Here is a 14,761-nt window from a genome sequence, read left to right on the forward strand (position 1 = left end):
GTTTAACTGGTTCAAAATTAAAATTAATTTAATCAAAAATCATTCTATCTAACTTTAAAACAAATTAGCCAAAAATTTAATATCTTACAAAAATATTGAACCAAATAACTTCAGTAATACTTATTCATTAAGTAAACGAATCTCTTTCCAAAGTTTACATTTTAAACTATTTTATTACAAATTATCATTTATCTTAAACATAAATTATATTAATTACTTTCACAATATCATAAGATTATAACCTCTGTTCGTGAATATTTGTCTACTTCCTCTATGTTCTTTTGACAAACCATAACTTGCTTGATTACTAAATCTTAATTAACTCTTATGTGTAACCAACTTGATTGATTATAATCTATGTTCGTCAATATCTGTTCATTTCATTTTCATTTTAATTAACCTCAGCGTTGGAAAATTCAACATTGTTATAATTAAAAAAAAATAATTCAACATGGGGTTCATAAGTTCATTAGCCAAACCATACTTATTCTTCCAAGTTTTTGCTTCTCCTGATTATAATCTTGATTTAAAGAGCCACTAGTTGACTAGCCTGAGCAAACTCACTAGCACGGAGATGGAGCTTCACATTTCCTTATCTACAATCCTTCCTTTCCTCATCTTAGTGTTCATGCTAATAATCAACCTAGTTTGGAGATCAAAAATCAAGAATTCAAACTCCAAGTTGCCACCAGGACCAAGGAAGCTACCTCTCATCGGAAACATACACCAACTTGGAAATCTGCCTCATAGATCCCGAGCAAGATTGGCAAATCAATATAGCCCTCTATGCATATGCAGCTTGGTGAGCTATGTTGCATAATGGTATCTTCGCCCGAAATGGCGAAAGAAGTGATGAACACACATGATATCATCTTTTCAAATAGGCCTTATGTGCTTGCTGCTGATGTTATCACTTATGGCTCTAAGGGCATGACCTTCAGCCCACAAGGAACTTACTGGAGGCAGATGAGAAAGATTTGTACCATGGAACTGCTAGCACCAAAGCATGTTGACTCCTTCAGATCAATCAGGGAACAAGAGTTGACAATTTTTGTCAAAGAGATATCTTTGAGTGAAGGGTCACCTATCAATCACAGTGAGAAGATTAGTTCATTGGCATATGTGCTAATATCACGGATTGCTTTTGGTATAAAATCCAAAGACCAACAGGCTTATAGAGAATTTATGAAGGGCGTCACTGATACAGGTGCAGGGTTCTCTCTTGCTGATCTGTATCCTTCCATTGGACTTCTTCACGTTCTTACTGGCATTAGGACTAGTGTTGAGAAGATCCATCGATCACGGAATGGATAGGATACTTGAGAACATTGTTAGGGATCACAGAGAAAAAAATTTGGACACAAAAGCTGTTGGTGAAGAAAATGGGGAAGATCTAGTTGATGTTCTTTTAAGGCTTCAGAGGAATGGAGACCACCAACACCCCATGTCTGACTGTTGTCAAAGCAATGTTAGTAAGTTTCTGTTACAAATCTATGCAAATTTGCGAAGATAATTATATTAGATCAAATATTTTGTAGATATTATCTTTAAAATTTTCTCAATTGATGATCGTTTAATGCAAGTCAAAGTAGGATTGATAATATTGGTCTTGAACACCTTTTACAATATTGTCAACTTGTTTTATATTTTACCTATAGAAAACCTAGCAAAATTCCACATGAGTCACTTAGTATCCTTTCTCCTATGATCATCAAGAGTCGTCCTGTTTTAATTTGTATGTAGTTATATCCTCATCTAATATTTTGAACTCAAGTGCTGGTTTTAAATTATTCACACTTGGACTATGATGATTTACATTAAGCTAAACTGAATAACTGATAAAGCTATGTTCAGAGTACTGTACATTTCCGTTAGACAGAGTTCTGAAAGTACTTTTGGTGAAGGATATCCTTTGCATCTTTAATTCTGAATGTATTTTTAAAAGGTTTGCAACTGTCATCCAAACATGCACTAAGTTTGATTCTGTGATGAATTTTTGGTGATTATTTAACTCGTTAGTAATGTAATTTAATGCCCCAACATTTCTGTCAGGACATTTTCAGTGCTGGAAGCGACACTTCATCAACAATTATGATTTGGGTAATGTCAGAACTAGTGAAGAACCCGAGGGTGATGGAGAAAGTGCAAATTGAGGTTAGAAGGGTCTTTGATAGAAAAGGATATGTGGATGAAACAAGTATTCAAGAAGTGAAATACTTGAGATCAGTTATCTAAGAAACTTTACGTTTACATCCACCTCTTCCATTGTTGCTTCCAAGGGAATGCAGTGAGAGATGTGAGATTAATGGTTATGAGATACCAACCAAAAGCAAAGTCATTGTTAATGCATGGGCAATGGGGAGGGATCCTAACTATTGGATTGAGGCTGAGAAATTTAATCCTGAAAGGTTCCTTGATAGCTCAATTGATTACAAAGGTGCAGAGTTTGAGTTTATCCCATTTGGAGCTGGAAGGAGGACATTCCCTGGCATCAATCTTGGCATTGTTTGCAAATTTTCTTTTCCATTTTGATTGGAAGATGGCTCAAGGGAATAGTCCCCAAGAACTTGATATGACTGAATCCTTTGGCTTGACAGTAAAAAGAAAACAGGATTTGCAGTTGATTCCTATCACTTACCACTCTGCTACAAGTTAAGAAGAAATTATTGCATAGTGCAGATCACTCTATCTGGACCAATCTGCATGTGATACATAATTGAGTGTCATTAACTCATTATCATAAATTGAACACTTCAGCTATATGATGAACAAAATTTCTTTGGACTTAGGACCATGGGCATGCAATCCAAGACCATAAAATAATTTCTCCAAGCCATGGCCATAAGTGTTGTGTGTAGTTCCTATCAGGCATTGGCCACATGTGGCCAACAACTATTGTGTCATCCCTTCTTTTTCTCTTTTTAAAAATTTGGCTTGTATCATAGAGCAAGCCCTTTAAATTTATTTTCCGTAATTCACAGCCATAACTCCAGAAATTGGAATATCAGTTTAATTAATTTTAAAAATTTTCAGATTGTACGAGAAATTGAGCAAGGAGTTTTAAATTTTTTATAATTTTAAATACTCTTTTAGTAGTTAAAAATCGTCCCTACATTAATTATGTGTGCAGAATCATGTTTAAGTCACTAAGTATTATTTTATGTCGTCTTTAAATTTTTTATAATTAATTCTAACTGTCTTTATGTTAAAATTATTAATTAATTCTAAACCTATGGAAACACCAATTCACCTGAATTTAAGACAAAGGATTAAATTAATTTCTTTTTAAAGGATAAGAAACTAATTGAATCTAATAAAATAAGATTTTTTTTAGTAGAAATGATAAAACAGACACTCTCAGTATTATGGGCAGGGTGTCAATGCCATGTTAGAGCTTCCAGTAGAGGTCTATCTAGTTCTGACTATTCAACTAGTTGCTAGATGCAAGATGATCTCTTTAAGAAAGATTATCCATCAAACAAGAAAAATGAGGTAAAGAAGATTTGAATCCACACCTATGTAATTTAGCCTATTTTTTAAAATACTTAAACTCTGTACCCTAAATAATATAAATATAACGTTGATTTGCAAGTGAAAAATAATATAAATATTTATATAGAATTTTTTTATGAAAATAAGTTTATATCATTTCATTAATAACCAAATGAACATCCTTAAAAAATAATAATCAAATGAACAATACACAAAAGAATTTAATTGCTAAAAAATATGGAGACTAGAATAAGATGGAACTAGGATAGGATTGTTCAGGGTTTGGTTACTCAAATAACCATAAGCATAATCAATTTTATATAACTGGTTATGGTTTAGTATAACCAAATATTAAATTCACCAATAAAAAAATATAACAAAATACTGTTTTTAATAAACTGGTTATATACTTGGGTCTCCATGAATTCATAACCTTTTATGTTTAGATAACTTGTTATGAATATATAACCGATTTTAAAAATGAAGAGAGAAGATAAGTGATACACTGTAAATAGGTTTATATGGTGAATTCTAATCAGTTAAGTATAAAAATATTTTAAATGTGCATACTTAACTTTTAGGCTCAAATTAAAAAAATGATTTTTTTTAATATTTACTAAATTTTTATAATTGATTTTATGCATTAATAATTATAATTATAATAAAGGTATTTTATGATTATAATTAATTTTTTTATAACATTATCATGAGCACCCTAGATAGAGCCACCCTAACAAGAACATGTGCCAACATCATTAGCCTGATGAAGTATTCATTTTGTCCACCACCAGTTTGCTATCAAATTCAAAGAATAGATCTAAATAGGAAGAGCTTCAACTTCTTCAACACTCCATTCTGGCAGTGATAACATTCCCATGGATAACCCGAAGCCTGTGCAGTTCAGAATTCAGATCCGTGAACAAAGCAAAGCAGCATCGCCATCGGTGTTGCTAATTGCTATGCTTTAGATTGAAAATATCCCTGATTAACTGGCCATGTGATGTGACAAATTGACTCAATATTGGAAACACAGATGGACACACTTCTGATCAAATTATATGGTTTTTTTTTCCATTAATTTATTTATCAAGGACTATCAATCCATTGATTGATTAATCCATGAAGCTCCTATTTGTTTTAGTATTTCAAAATTAATTTTTCATACTTTTAATAAAAAAAAAACATGTTTTATGATAAGTTTATAGCTAAGATCAATTTAAATACACACATGCATCTTAGTTACACTTAACAGTTCATAATTAATTTAATTAAAATCATTTTCTATCTAACTTTTATAAAAATAAACTAACCCAAAATTTAATGTTTATAAAAAATTATTCAACCAAGCAATTAAGTTCAATAATACTAATTCAAAAAGTAAATAAATCTTTTTCTAATGATTATATTTTAAACTATTATATTACAAATTATCATTTATCTTTTATATATATATATATATATATATATATATATATATATATATATATACTTTAAAACATACACACAAAATAAATAAATTTCTTTGACAGTATCATAAGAATTAAGATTATAATCTCTGTTCGAGAATATCTGCTGTTCATTTCTAAGAACTAATCTAATGACTAATATAGACAAACCTCAGCTTTGAAAATTAAACATGGCCAAAAGTCGTGCTTGCAGCCATTTTTGAAATATTAATTGTCGACAACTTTTCTAACTACTTTCTTTGTTTCTAATTAAAAATCAGTCCATTTTCTGATAAGCTAAGAAAGCAGCAGCAGCAGCAGTACCAGCTATATTTCCTCGTTTCAGCACCAAGCTGTGAATTTGTGGTTTAAACCTCAACATTACTTCGCAGCCAAACCATATTTTTCCAAGGTTATAATCTTGATTTATAAGAATGGGGTTGGAGCTTCATATTTCCTTATCTATAATCCTTCCTTTCTTCCTCTTGGTGTTCATCCTAATCATCACACTTTGGAGATCAAAGACCAAGAATTCAAACTCCAAGTTGCCACCAGGACCAAGGAAGCTACCCCTCATAGGGAGCATACATCATCTTGGAACTCTGCCTCATAGGTCCCTAGCAAGATTGGCAAGTCAATATGGTTCTCTCATGCATATGCAGCTTGGTGAGCTATATTGCATAGTGGTATCTTCGCCCGAAATGGCGAAAGAAGTGATGAATACACATGATATCATCTTTGCAAATAGGCCTTATGTGCTTGCTGCTGATGTTATCACATATGGCTCTAAGGGCATGACCTTCAGCCCACAAGGAACTTATTTGAGGCAGATGAGAAAGATTTGCACCATGGAACTACTAGCACAAAAGCGTGTCCAGTCCTTCAGATCAATCAGGGAACAAGAGTTGTCAATTTTTGTCAAAGAGATATCTTTGAGTGAAGGGTCACCAATTAATATCAGTGAGAAGATTAATTCATTGGCATATGGGTTACTATCACGGATTGCTTTTGGTAAAAAATCCAAAGACCAACAGGCTTATATAGAGCATATGAAGGATGTCATTGAGACAGTTACAGGGTTTTCTCTTGCTGATTTGTATCCTTCAATTGGACTTCTACAAGTTCTTACTGGGATTAGGACTAGAGTTGAGAAGATCCATCGAGGAATGGATAGGATACTTGAGAACATTGTCAGGGATCACAGAGAAAAAACTTTGGACACAAAGGCTGTTGGAGAAGATAAAGGGGAAGATCTAGTCGATGTTCTTTTAAGGCTTCAGAAGAATGGTGACCTCCAACATCCCCTGTCTGACACTGTTGTCAAAGCAACCATTTTGGTTAGTATGTTTGTTAAAAATCTATGCAAAAGGAAAAGATAATTATATCCAATCAAATAGTTCTAGATATGGTTTTTTTTCTCTCAATTGATGATTGTTTGATGCAGTCAAAAATAGGATTGATCATATTGATCTTGAACATCTTTTACAATAGAAATGTTAATAACAAATTCTCCAATATATTATTTTGAACACATGAAATTTATTAAAATTACATATTTGTAGGTCATATTTCTTATTTATTAGCCTTATTTACGATTTTATAATTTTTAATAAATTTTAACCAATAGAAAGTATGTCAAAAAGACTGCTTGTTGCTCAACAGGCCAGAGAGGATCCGAACTCGATGGATGGAAGGAGTGCGTTAGAAAGAGTGTATCAAAGCAATCTTGTTGTTTAATATTTTACATATAGAAAACCGTGCAAAATTTCCAAATCTGAGTCATTTAGTAGAATACCTCATCAGTCATCAAGAGCTGTCCTGGGTGCACTTAATATTTTAATTTATATGGAGTTATGTAATGAATATTGATCTAATGTTTTGAACTGAAGCGCCGGTTTTAGGTTATTCACACTTAAACTATGACTTACATTAAATTAAACTGATAAATTTGTTTCTATGATAAATTCTGGTGATTATTGATTAATCTCATTAGAAAGGTAATGCTAACACGTTAACATTTCTGTCAGGACATTTTCAGTGCTGGAAGCGACACTTCATCAACAATTATGGTTTGGGTAATGTCAGAGCTAGTGAAGAACCCAAGGGTGATGGAGAAAGTGCAAATTGAGGTAAGAAGGGTCTTTGATGGAAAAGGATATGTGGATGAAACAAGTATTCATGAACTGAAATACTTGAGATCAGTTATCAAAGAAACTTTGCGTTTACATCCACCTTCTCCATTTCTGCTTCCAAGGGAATGCAGTGAGAGATGCGAGATTAATGGGTACGAGATACCAACCAAAAGCAAAGTCATTGTTAATGCATGGGCAATTGGGAGGGATCCTAACTATTGGGTTGAGGCTGAGAAATTTAGTCCTGAAAGGTTCCTTGATAGCCCAATTGATTACAAAGGTGGTGATTTTGAGTTTATCCCATTTGGAGCTGGAAGGAGGATATGCCCTGGCATCAATCTTGGCATTGTTAATGTTGAATTCTCACTTGCAAATTTGCTTTTCCATTTTGACTGGAGAATGGCTCAAGGGAATAGGCCTGAGGAACTTGATATGACTGAATCCTTTGGCTTGTCAGTAAAAAGAAAACAGGATTTGCAGTTGATTCCTATCACTTACCACACAGCTAGAAGTTAAGGCCATAACTATTATGTTATTAAAATGAGGTTGCTCTCAAACATTTTAATAGCATGGATTTCTTTTTTTTTTTTTTTTTGTGAATGGAGCATGGATTTCATTTGATTGTTGACTAAATCAATTTGTTAGCCAAACTAACCACTCTCAATCTATATCACCATATGGATTAGAATTTGTTAGTCAATAGTCAAGAACTCTATGCTAGTCAAATCTTTGAAATTTATGTTGTGTACTTATTATTAGTCATTGCCCATAATAACACCTATGTGAAATTTTGTATATCTAAATTGTTGGAGATTTTAATATGAAATATTTTTTTATATGATTTTCAAGGTAGATTTTATTTTTATATTTGATAAAGTATCTTTAAATGCATGATTATAAAACTAATTCTTTTAAGGATGATGGCCAAATAAAGTTATTTTCAAAATAACAATTCTTGAATTCCTATTATTGAAAGGAAAGTTTATATAAAATCATAATTCATTATGGTGGTTATTAAAAACATCATTTTCATTAAAATTATAGATACCATTAAGAAAATAATTTGATGACGATAATTAATATAAAATTTTGAAATTTCTACATTTTAAGAATATTTTTAAATTCAAACACATGTATTTTTCTTCATTTCAAAGAATCACCCTTAGGTAAATAATATAATAATATTAATGATATTATATTTTATTAAAAATATGTATTTTAAGATTGACTTTGATTTTAAACACATGTATTTTTTACCATTGGAAAAAGTTTGTATCTCCATTATTAAATAAAAATAATTTATAGATAAAAAGTAAAATTTATTATATATAATTTATTTGACTAATTGAATTAGTAATATTTTAAAATTATCCTATTCTAAATAATATAATATTCTGGTAATATTCAATTTTTATGATATTATAGAATAAAAATATTATTTATTTTTATATTTGTATATAGTATTTCTTTCAAAAACTATCCAAATTTCAGTTTTGGTACTTTGCGACGTGACAAAACAAAAAATATATGAAGTCAAAAGAAATACTCTATTTAATAGATAGATTGTGAAAAACTCTGTATATATTTTTCATATAAATATGCATCATGTTACAAAATTACCAAATATTTTAGTCAATAATTAATATTTGTACTTGATTTTATTTAATTTTGACTAAATTTTTAAAATTTTCTATGTACTATATATTTCCTATAGATCTTATAGTTTTAAATAAGTTAAAAAAAATAATCTTAAAAATTACTTAATAGAGCTTGGTTGACTTAAATTTAAAATCTTATTATCTAAATTTGGAATTAAGATAATTTTATGCTATATCATTCTTGCCTTTAAAACATATAATTTGACCATTATGTAAAATAATTTACTTTAAAAATTAGTTTAGTTTTATATCATGCGAACTTTTGCTATATTTTAAACATAAAAGACAGAAAAAAAAATCCCCAGCAGATGAGACATAAGTGTTAGTTTTTTTTTTTTAAAAAAAAAAAAACAGCAAACAATTGTCATTCACTTGGTACCAGTGGTACCCAAATAAAAAAAATATTACAAAAAGAGAAAATCCAACTTGAAGAAATGAGGTTAAGCTGTATTAATATCAACTAACATAGGAATATCCATTAACCTCAAGCTAACAGCCTGGACATCTCAAGGAATCTGCATATTTGTATATTAGAAAATTATACCCACCCCAGATAACATATCCCTTCTCCTGTTACAAAAAACTCTGCACCTTCTAGCCTTATACCTCTTCCTATTGGAAGAACCACCTTACCCATTCCAACCCAAAACACAACACCACAATGTTGATCTCGAGTGTATAACTCTCGGCCCAAATCACCAAAGCACTCCGATTGACCAAACACAGAAGTTAACATCCTGTACCCTATCAGAACTTTGAGCAGAATCTATATCAAAAACAAGGTTATTCCTTTTCTTCCAGACACAAAAAATTACTGCACTCCATATAACCATCCATATATTGCATTCAGCTGAAGACCTTCCAATGCCCGAGTGTAGCCAAAAATGATCTTCAAGTGATTCCGGTAAGGCCAGAGCAAATCTGGTGAGATCCAACTGTGACATTCTAACCAGATTTTAAATACAGCTTCACAGTTTAAGAGTGCATGGTTTCCACTTGTTGATTACAGAGTGGACACATCAACTCAGCTTCATCTGTGATAATTCCCCTCTTCCACGAGTTATCTTTAGTGGGAAGCCTATCTCTCAATGTTCTCCAGGTTAAAAACACAACTTTCCTTGGTATATTTATCCGCCATACCTCTGCTAAGGTGATGTGCAGGGCCTCTGAACCACCATCTAGTGTTCATTGTGAATATGCAGAATTTGTAGACTAAGTGCCCAAAGGGCTTGCTCTCTAAATCCAAGAATCAACAATGTTGTTATGCATCTGCAAAGTTTCCAAAAGGGTTATTAGCTGTAAAAACATCTCCCTCTCCCACTCAAAAGGCTCTCTTCTCCACCAAAAACTCCCAAAGACCATATGCCATTCCTCTAAACTCCCCATATTCCCGACCACCTTCAACTTTTGTTCCGAGATTAAAAATAACCTTGGAAACAAGTTTGCCAACAATTTCCATCAGCCCAAGTATCAACCCCAAATCTCACTTTATCCCCGATTCCTATTTTCCACTGGATCCCATTATCAAACCATTTTTCTTGATTAAGCTCCCTACACACCCTCTTTTTAAGTCCCTCCACCACAAGCTTTCCAACGAAGAGTTATCCTTACTCAAAAGACCACACCACCCATCATATTTTAACTTAAGTACATCAACCCATATCCCTTTTTGATTGTGAAAGAGATTTCACTTCCACTTCTCCAAAAGAATCTCACTAAACAACTCAATATTTTTTACACCAAGACCTCCATTCTTACTTTGACAAATATCATTCCATTTCACCCAAGCTAATTTATTAATATCATTACTCCCTTCCCACAAAAATCGCCTTTGTATTCCAACAAGTTTAGGGCACACTACCATAGAAATTTTGAAAAAGGAGAGGAAAAATAGTCATATGGATGATAGGACGGAATTTATCAAACAAACCCTCCCCCAAGAGAAATATTTTTATGCTTCCACAACGCTAATCTCTTCTCAAATTTGTAAATAATCAGTTGCCACGACCCCAACCGTCTAAGATTAGTCCCAATCAATAATCCTAGATAAAACAATCAGTAAAGAAAGGATTCTACAATTTAACATACTTGCACACCGCTCCTTCACCTCATCCTCCAAACCAATGGATATTTGGAGGCATAAATGTTAGTACTAATGGATATTTGAAGTTTCAAGAACATCTATCATCACCCAATAAGTGATAAATCCTAGTAGTAGTATATAGGGCTAAAATCTCGTGTATTTTAGAGAGTATAAAAATATTAGTCAAAGTCAAATTACAAGCAATGTGAATTAATGCATGAGTATATATATATATATATATATATATATATATATATATATATATATATTACTTTTTTTTACCAAATGCATGAGTATATTAGTCATTCCAATTGGGTGTAAACACAGAGTGTTTACTCACTAGCAATTCGTCCTTTTAGTTTACCCGTTAAGGAAAACGAAACTGAAAAGGTGTATTGGTCTTGTTTGACATACAAACACAAAACTTTACTCATTCAAATCCTTTTTATTTCCTTAGGCTTCAAAACTTGCTTTGGTTTTTGTTCAGTAAGGCCTTCCCTATTCCTGTTCTACTCACTTCATCTTCTTACTCTCCCTACCTTGAAAAAACGTGTTTTTTTTTATAGAAAGCGCAGCGTGGTACGTTCAAATCTCACTCCTTCTTACGTTCCTTCATTCTGCCACTGATTTTTGCTTTCTTTCTTTTTCACAGGAACTTTACTTGTAGCAAGCAATTGTAACGCAAGCTTCTTCCTTTTCCCATTTCCCCCTCAAAGTTTGCGACTTTTGAGATTCTCATGGCCTTCCAACTCAAACCCGAACCTGGGTCTCCGCCTATGTCCACTTCCACCACCCAGAAAAACTACAAAGAAATGAGCATTTCTCAGCTTGTCTCGGTTTTGCGTGTTTCGTTTCAAACGGAGGATTTTGATAAAGTTGAGGAAGAATTGGCGAACAGGGACGCCAAACTTAAGGCGGAGATTGAGCCACTCCGGGAGAAGATCGAGGTGGAGAGGCTCAAGAGGATTGAAGCCGAAGAAAAACTTAAAAATAGAGATGAGCAATGCGAAAAGGGGAAAAGAGCACAGCAAAACTATGAGCAGTTGTTGAAGGAAGTGAAGAAAAACGGTTTGGTTGAAAAAAACACGATTGAGGAGTTAAGGCAAATGAGCCTCGCTTTACAACGTGAAAATTGTGAGCTGAAGGGCTTAAAGAAAAAATGGCTAGATGATGGCAAATCTGTGGGTGAACTTAGGAGCAGGATCAGTGTGTTGGAGGAGGAGAAGAGTGCTCTTGATGCCCTTAGCACCAAGAACAGTGAATTGAAGGAAGCAATCAAGATTAAATTGACCGCCATAGAGGGTTTGAGGACCGAAAACTGTAAATTGGCAGATGAGAAGCGCAGACTTGAGACATTGATGGAGAATTTAGAGAGGAAATTTGCGGAAATCGGTGTCAAGATTGTGAAGTTGGAAGATGCAACACAGTCTTTGTTAGATGGCTTAAAAGCTGAAGGAATTACTGTCAATGTTGAAGAGGTTGGTGACTACAAGCTTGAAAATGACACTGGGGGCCATGTTCCCTTCCAAAGGAATGAAGATACTCGTCACTCAATTGATGCTCAGTCTCTTAGCAAAGGGAATAAGGATGCTCTAGGTGCATCAGGTATGGAATTCTGCTTGCATCAGGTATGGTTCAAGGCCCAGCTACCAAGAAATATGAACAAAAAAATGCATCAAGAATTATATTTGCATTTTTATAATGCATTGTTTTTGTTCATATTTCTTGGTAGCTGGGCCTTGAACCATGATGATTTATTGGTAATGGCTGTGGTCAAGAGCCATGTTTTAGTAACTTAATTGAACTGGTGGGGCCACTAATTCTTGCTCAAATTGGATGAATTGGTGACTGAACCAGATCACATTAAAATACTTAAAAGCTCATCAAAGTTTGCAACTATAGTTAGACACAATTTAAGAACATACACTCCTCACAGCATCCAATCTTGTTTTTGAAGTGAAAATGACACAGTTCACCATAAGTTTCAAGTTTGATTGACCATGTTTACACAATGAATTTATTAATTTGGAGAATAGCCTAAGGTGTCTACTTGCAAATACAAGGTAAGGCTGCCCACAATTGATCCACACTGTAGGTCAGACACTTCCTTGGATCCCACACAGAGGGAGCTTTATAGCACCAAATTACCTGTTTTCAGCTTAAAGTGCCTACTTGTGAAAAGAAGCCTAAGGTCAATTTTCCTTTGTTATCTCAAGTCAAACACAGTATTGTTCCTGTTGTCTTCCTTTGATGCTGGACACATGGTTTGATTTGGAGAGTCCTACTCCTGGTTGTTCTTTGAGATTTGACGGTCCTAATTTTAGGCTGTAATGTGGAGGTTTTCTGCTGCTTTATCTTCTATTATATTTTTGTTCCCTTAGAAAAGTGTAAGCCATCTCTTGTGATTTTTTCTTTTTCCCCCTGATAAAATTTTCTTTCAATGAGAACAAAAGAAAGAACAAATAAAAGCAGACAAGATAACTTGTTTCTCCCATACAAACAAGATTACATGATACCCTTCTATACATATTATCTGAATTTGATAAAAGTATACATTGTTAATCACTTGAAGAGCTAGAGGCTGGATTTTCATCAAATGCTGAGGCAACGACCAGTTTTTTATTTGTATTACAGAATCTACTACTGTTTAATCTCCTAGCTTTTGGTTGAAGTATCATGTTAACAAAAATAATGTTATGTAAGTTTTAACATATCTCTTTTGTGCCTGCAGGGTTCAAATTGGAATTGGAAAATGAGATCATAAACCTAGATGATGATGATGATGATGATGATGATGATGATGATGATGATGATGGGTGTACATCAAAAGGATTGCATGGAAAGAAAGTCATTTCTCAAATTATTGCAGAAAATGAACATCCAAGTTCATCGGATGCAATCCAGCACAAAAGCATTTTTACAGAAGCACAAAGGTTTGAAGCAATCAAAAGAAAATGTTTATCTGACACGCAGAGTTCTACTTCCACATCTTCTGATGACGATGATTCATTTGAGTTTGACGAAGGTAATCCCCCCAAGAGAAGAAAAACTGCACCAGACAGTTCTGGAGTAAACTCTTTGCCAAGGTAAACGAAGCAATGAGCTATGTTAAATATCCTTAGCAGCCATATACCCTTTTGTTTGGTTATATTGAAAACAACTAACTCAGTCTTTTGTTTGTCCAGTTACTTCCTCACTCGCAAAATCTAGAGCAGGAGGTTCCCAGCCAATCTTATATGCAGAAGTTTGGATTAGTTCTTAGTTTTAAAAATATACACATGTTGGAATCGTATATTGCAGATATGGTAGTCACAGTATGTTTGTATTTATCAAATGTACTTTATTTATCTGATAAATTCTATGTTATCTACTATATGTGTTTAATTATGTACGGATGCATAACGATATATGTAGAGAAACTGTGCATTCCAATATCTAGTAACGTCCATATCTTTGCTTACCTTCAACTCATCTCAGTGATTAAAGGTCTATTGAAATTTGAAATTCGATAAATTAAGTACGAAGATAACCTAACGTTTGAAGCAGGAAATTGATACCAATTTTAAGTAGCAAACGTTAACTTGAGCAGAACTGATTGAATACTTTTGTATAGTTGAAGTTGAATGTAAGAAGATAATAAGGACAAAGGGAGAAAAGGTAATAAAGTATTTTAAATCTATATCTCTATAAAAGACCGACCAAAACGCACATGTGTTGGCTCCTCCATTTTTTTGCTATTTTTGTATTCCTTCTCCTTTGCAAAAGCCTTCTGCTGGTTTCAAAACCCAGCTACTGTTCACCATCCGAACACATTTCATTTCGTGCTTCTCTACCAATTTTTTTTTTTTATTATCAAAATCCACAATTTCGGTTACCTACCTACACTACCTCTACACCTTCAAGCTACCTAAAATTTTCTGCATCCTCAAAAACGAGAGCCATTCTGCTTTC

The 14,761-nt window shown here is 33.2% G+C and overlaps 2 protein-coding genes and 1 pseudogene across 4 annotated transcripts; all 3 read left to right on the forward strand.

Annotated features, from left to right (window-relative positions):
• The first annotated feature begins 510 nt into the window (after positions 1–510).
• Positions 511–3,119, forward strand: LOC100776234 (desmethyl-deoxy-podophyllotoxin synthase-like; annotated as a pseudogene).
• A 2,064-nt stretch (positions 3,120–5,183) lies between these two features.
• On the forward strand, positions 5,184–7,804 carry LOC100776770 (desmethyl-deoxy-podophyllotoxin synthase). The gene is made up of 2 exons (XM_003545053.5): positions 5,184–6,274; positions 6,965–7,804. Exons 1-2 carry the CDS (start codon positions 5,372–5,374, stop codon positions 7,583–7,585), a joined length of 1,524 nt encoding a protein of 507 aa, XP_003545101.1. The 5' UTR covers positions 5,184–5,371; the 3' UTR covers positions 7,586–7,804.
• Positions 7,805–9,210: 1,406 nt separating this feature from the next.
• Positions 9,211–14,267, forward strand: LOC100777311 (intracellular protein transport protein USO1). Of its 3 annotated transcripts, XM_006595633.4 has the most exons (5): positions 9,211–9,631; positions 9,737–9,826; positions 11,463–12,415; positions 13,542–13,896; positions 13,996–14,267. In XM_006595633.4, the coding sequence occupies exons 3-5, from the start codon at positions 11,548–11,550 to the stop codon at positions 14,018–14,020; spliced, it is 1,248 nt and encodes a 415-aa protein (XP_006595696.3). In that variant the 5' UTR covers positions 9,211–9,631; positions 9,737–9,826; positions 11,463–11,547; the 3' UTR covers positions 14,021–14,267. The 3 variants fall into 3 exon arrangements, with proteins under 3 accessions (XP_006595696.3, XP_040865104.1, XP_003545102.3); XM_041009170.1 differs by lacking the exon at positions 9,737–9,826; XM_003545054.5 differs by lacking the exons at positions 9,211–9,631; positions 9,737–9,826 and adding an exon at positions 11,141–11,389.
• Positions 14,268–14,761: the final 494 nt, after the last annotated feature.

This window comes from Glycine max, chromosome 14 (assembly GCF_000004515.6).
Source record: "Glycine max cultivar Williams 82 chromosome 14, Glycine_max_v4.0, whole genome shotgun sequence".
NCBI lineage: Eukaryota > Viridiplantae > Streptophyta > Magnoliopsida > Fabales > Fabaceae > Glycine > Glycine max.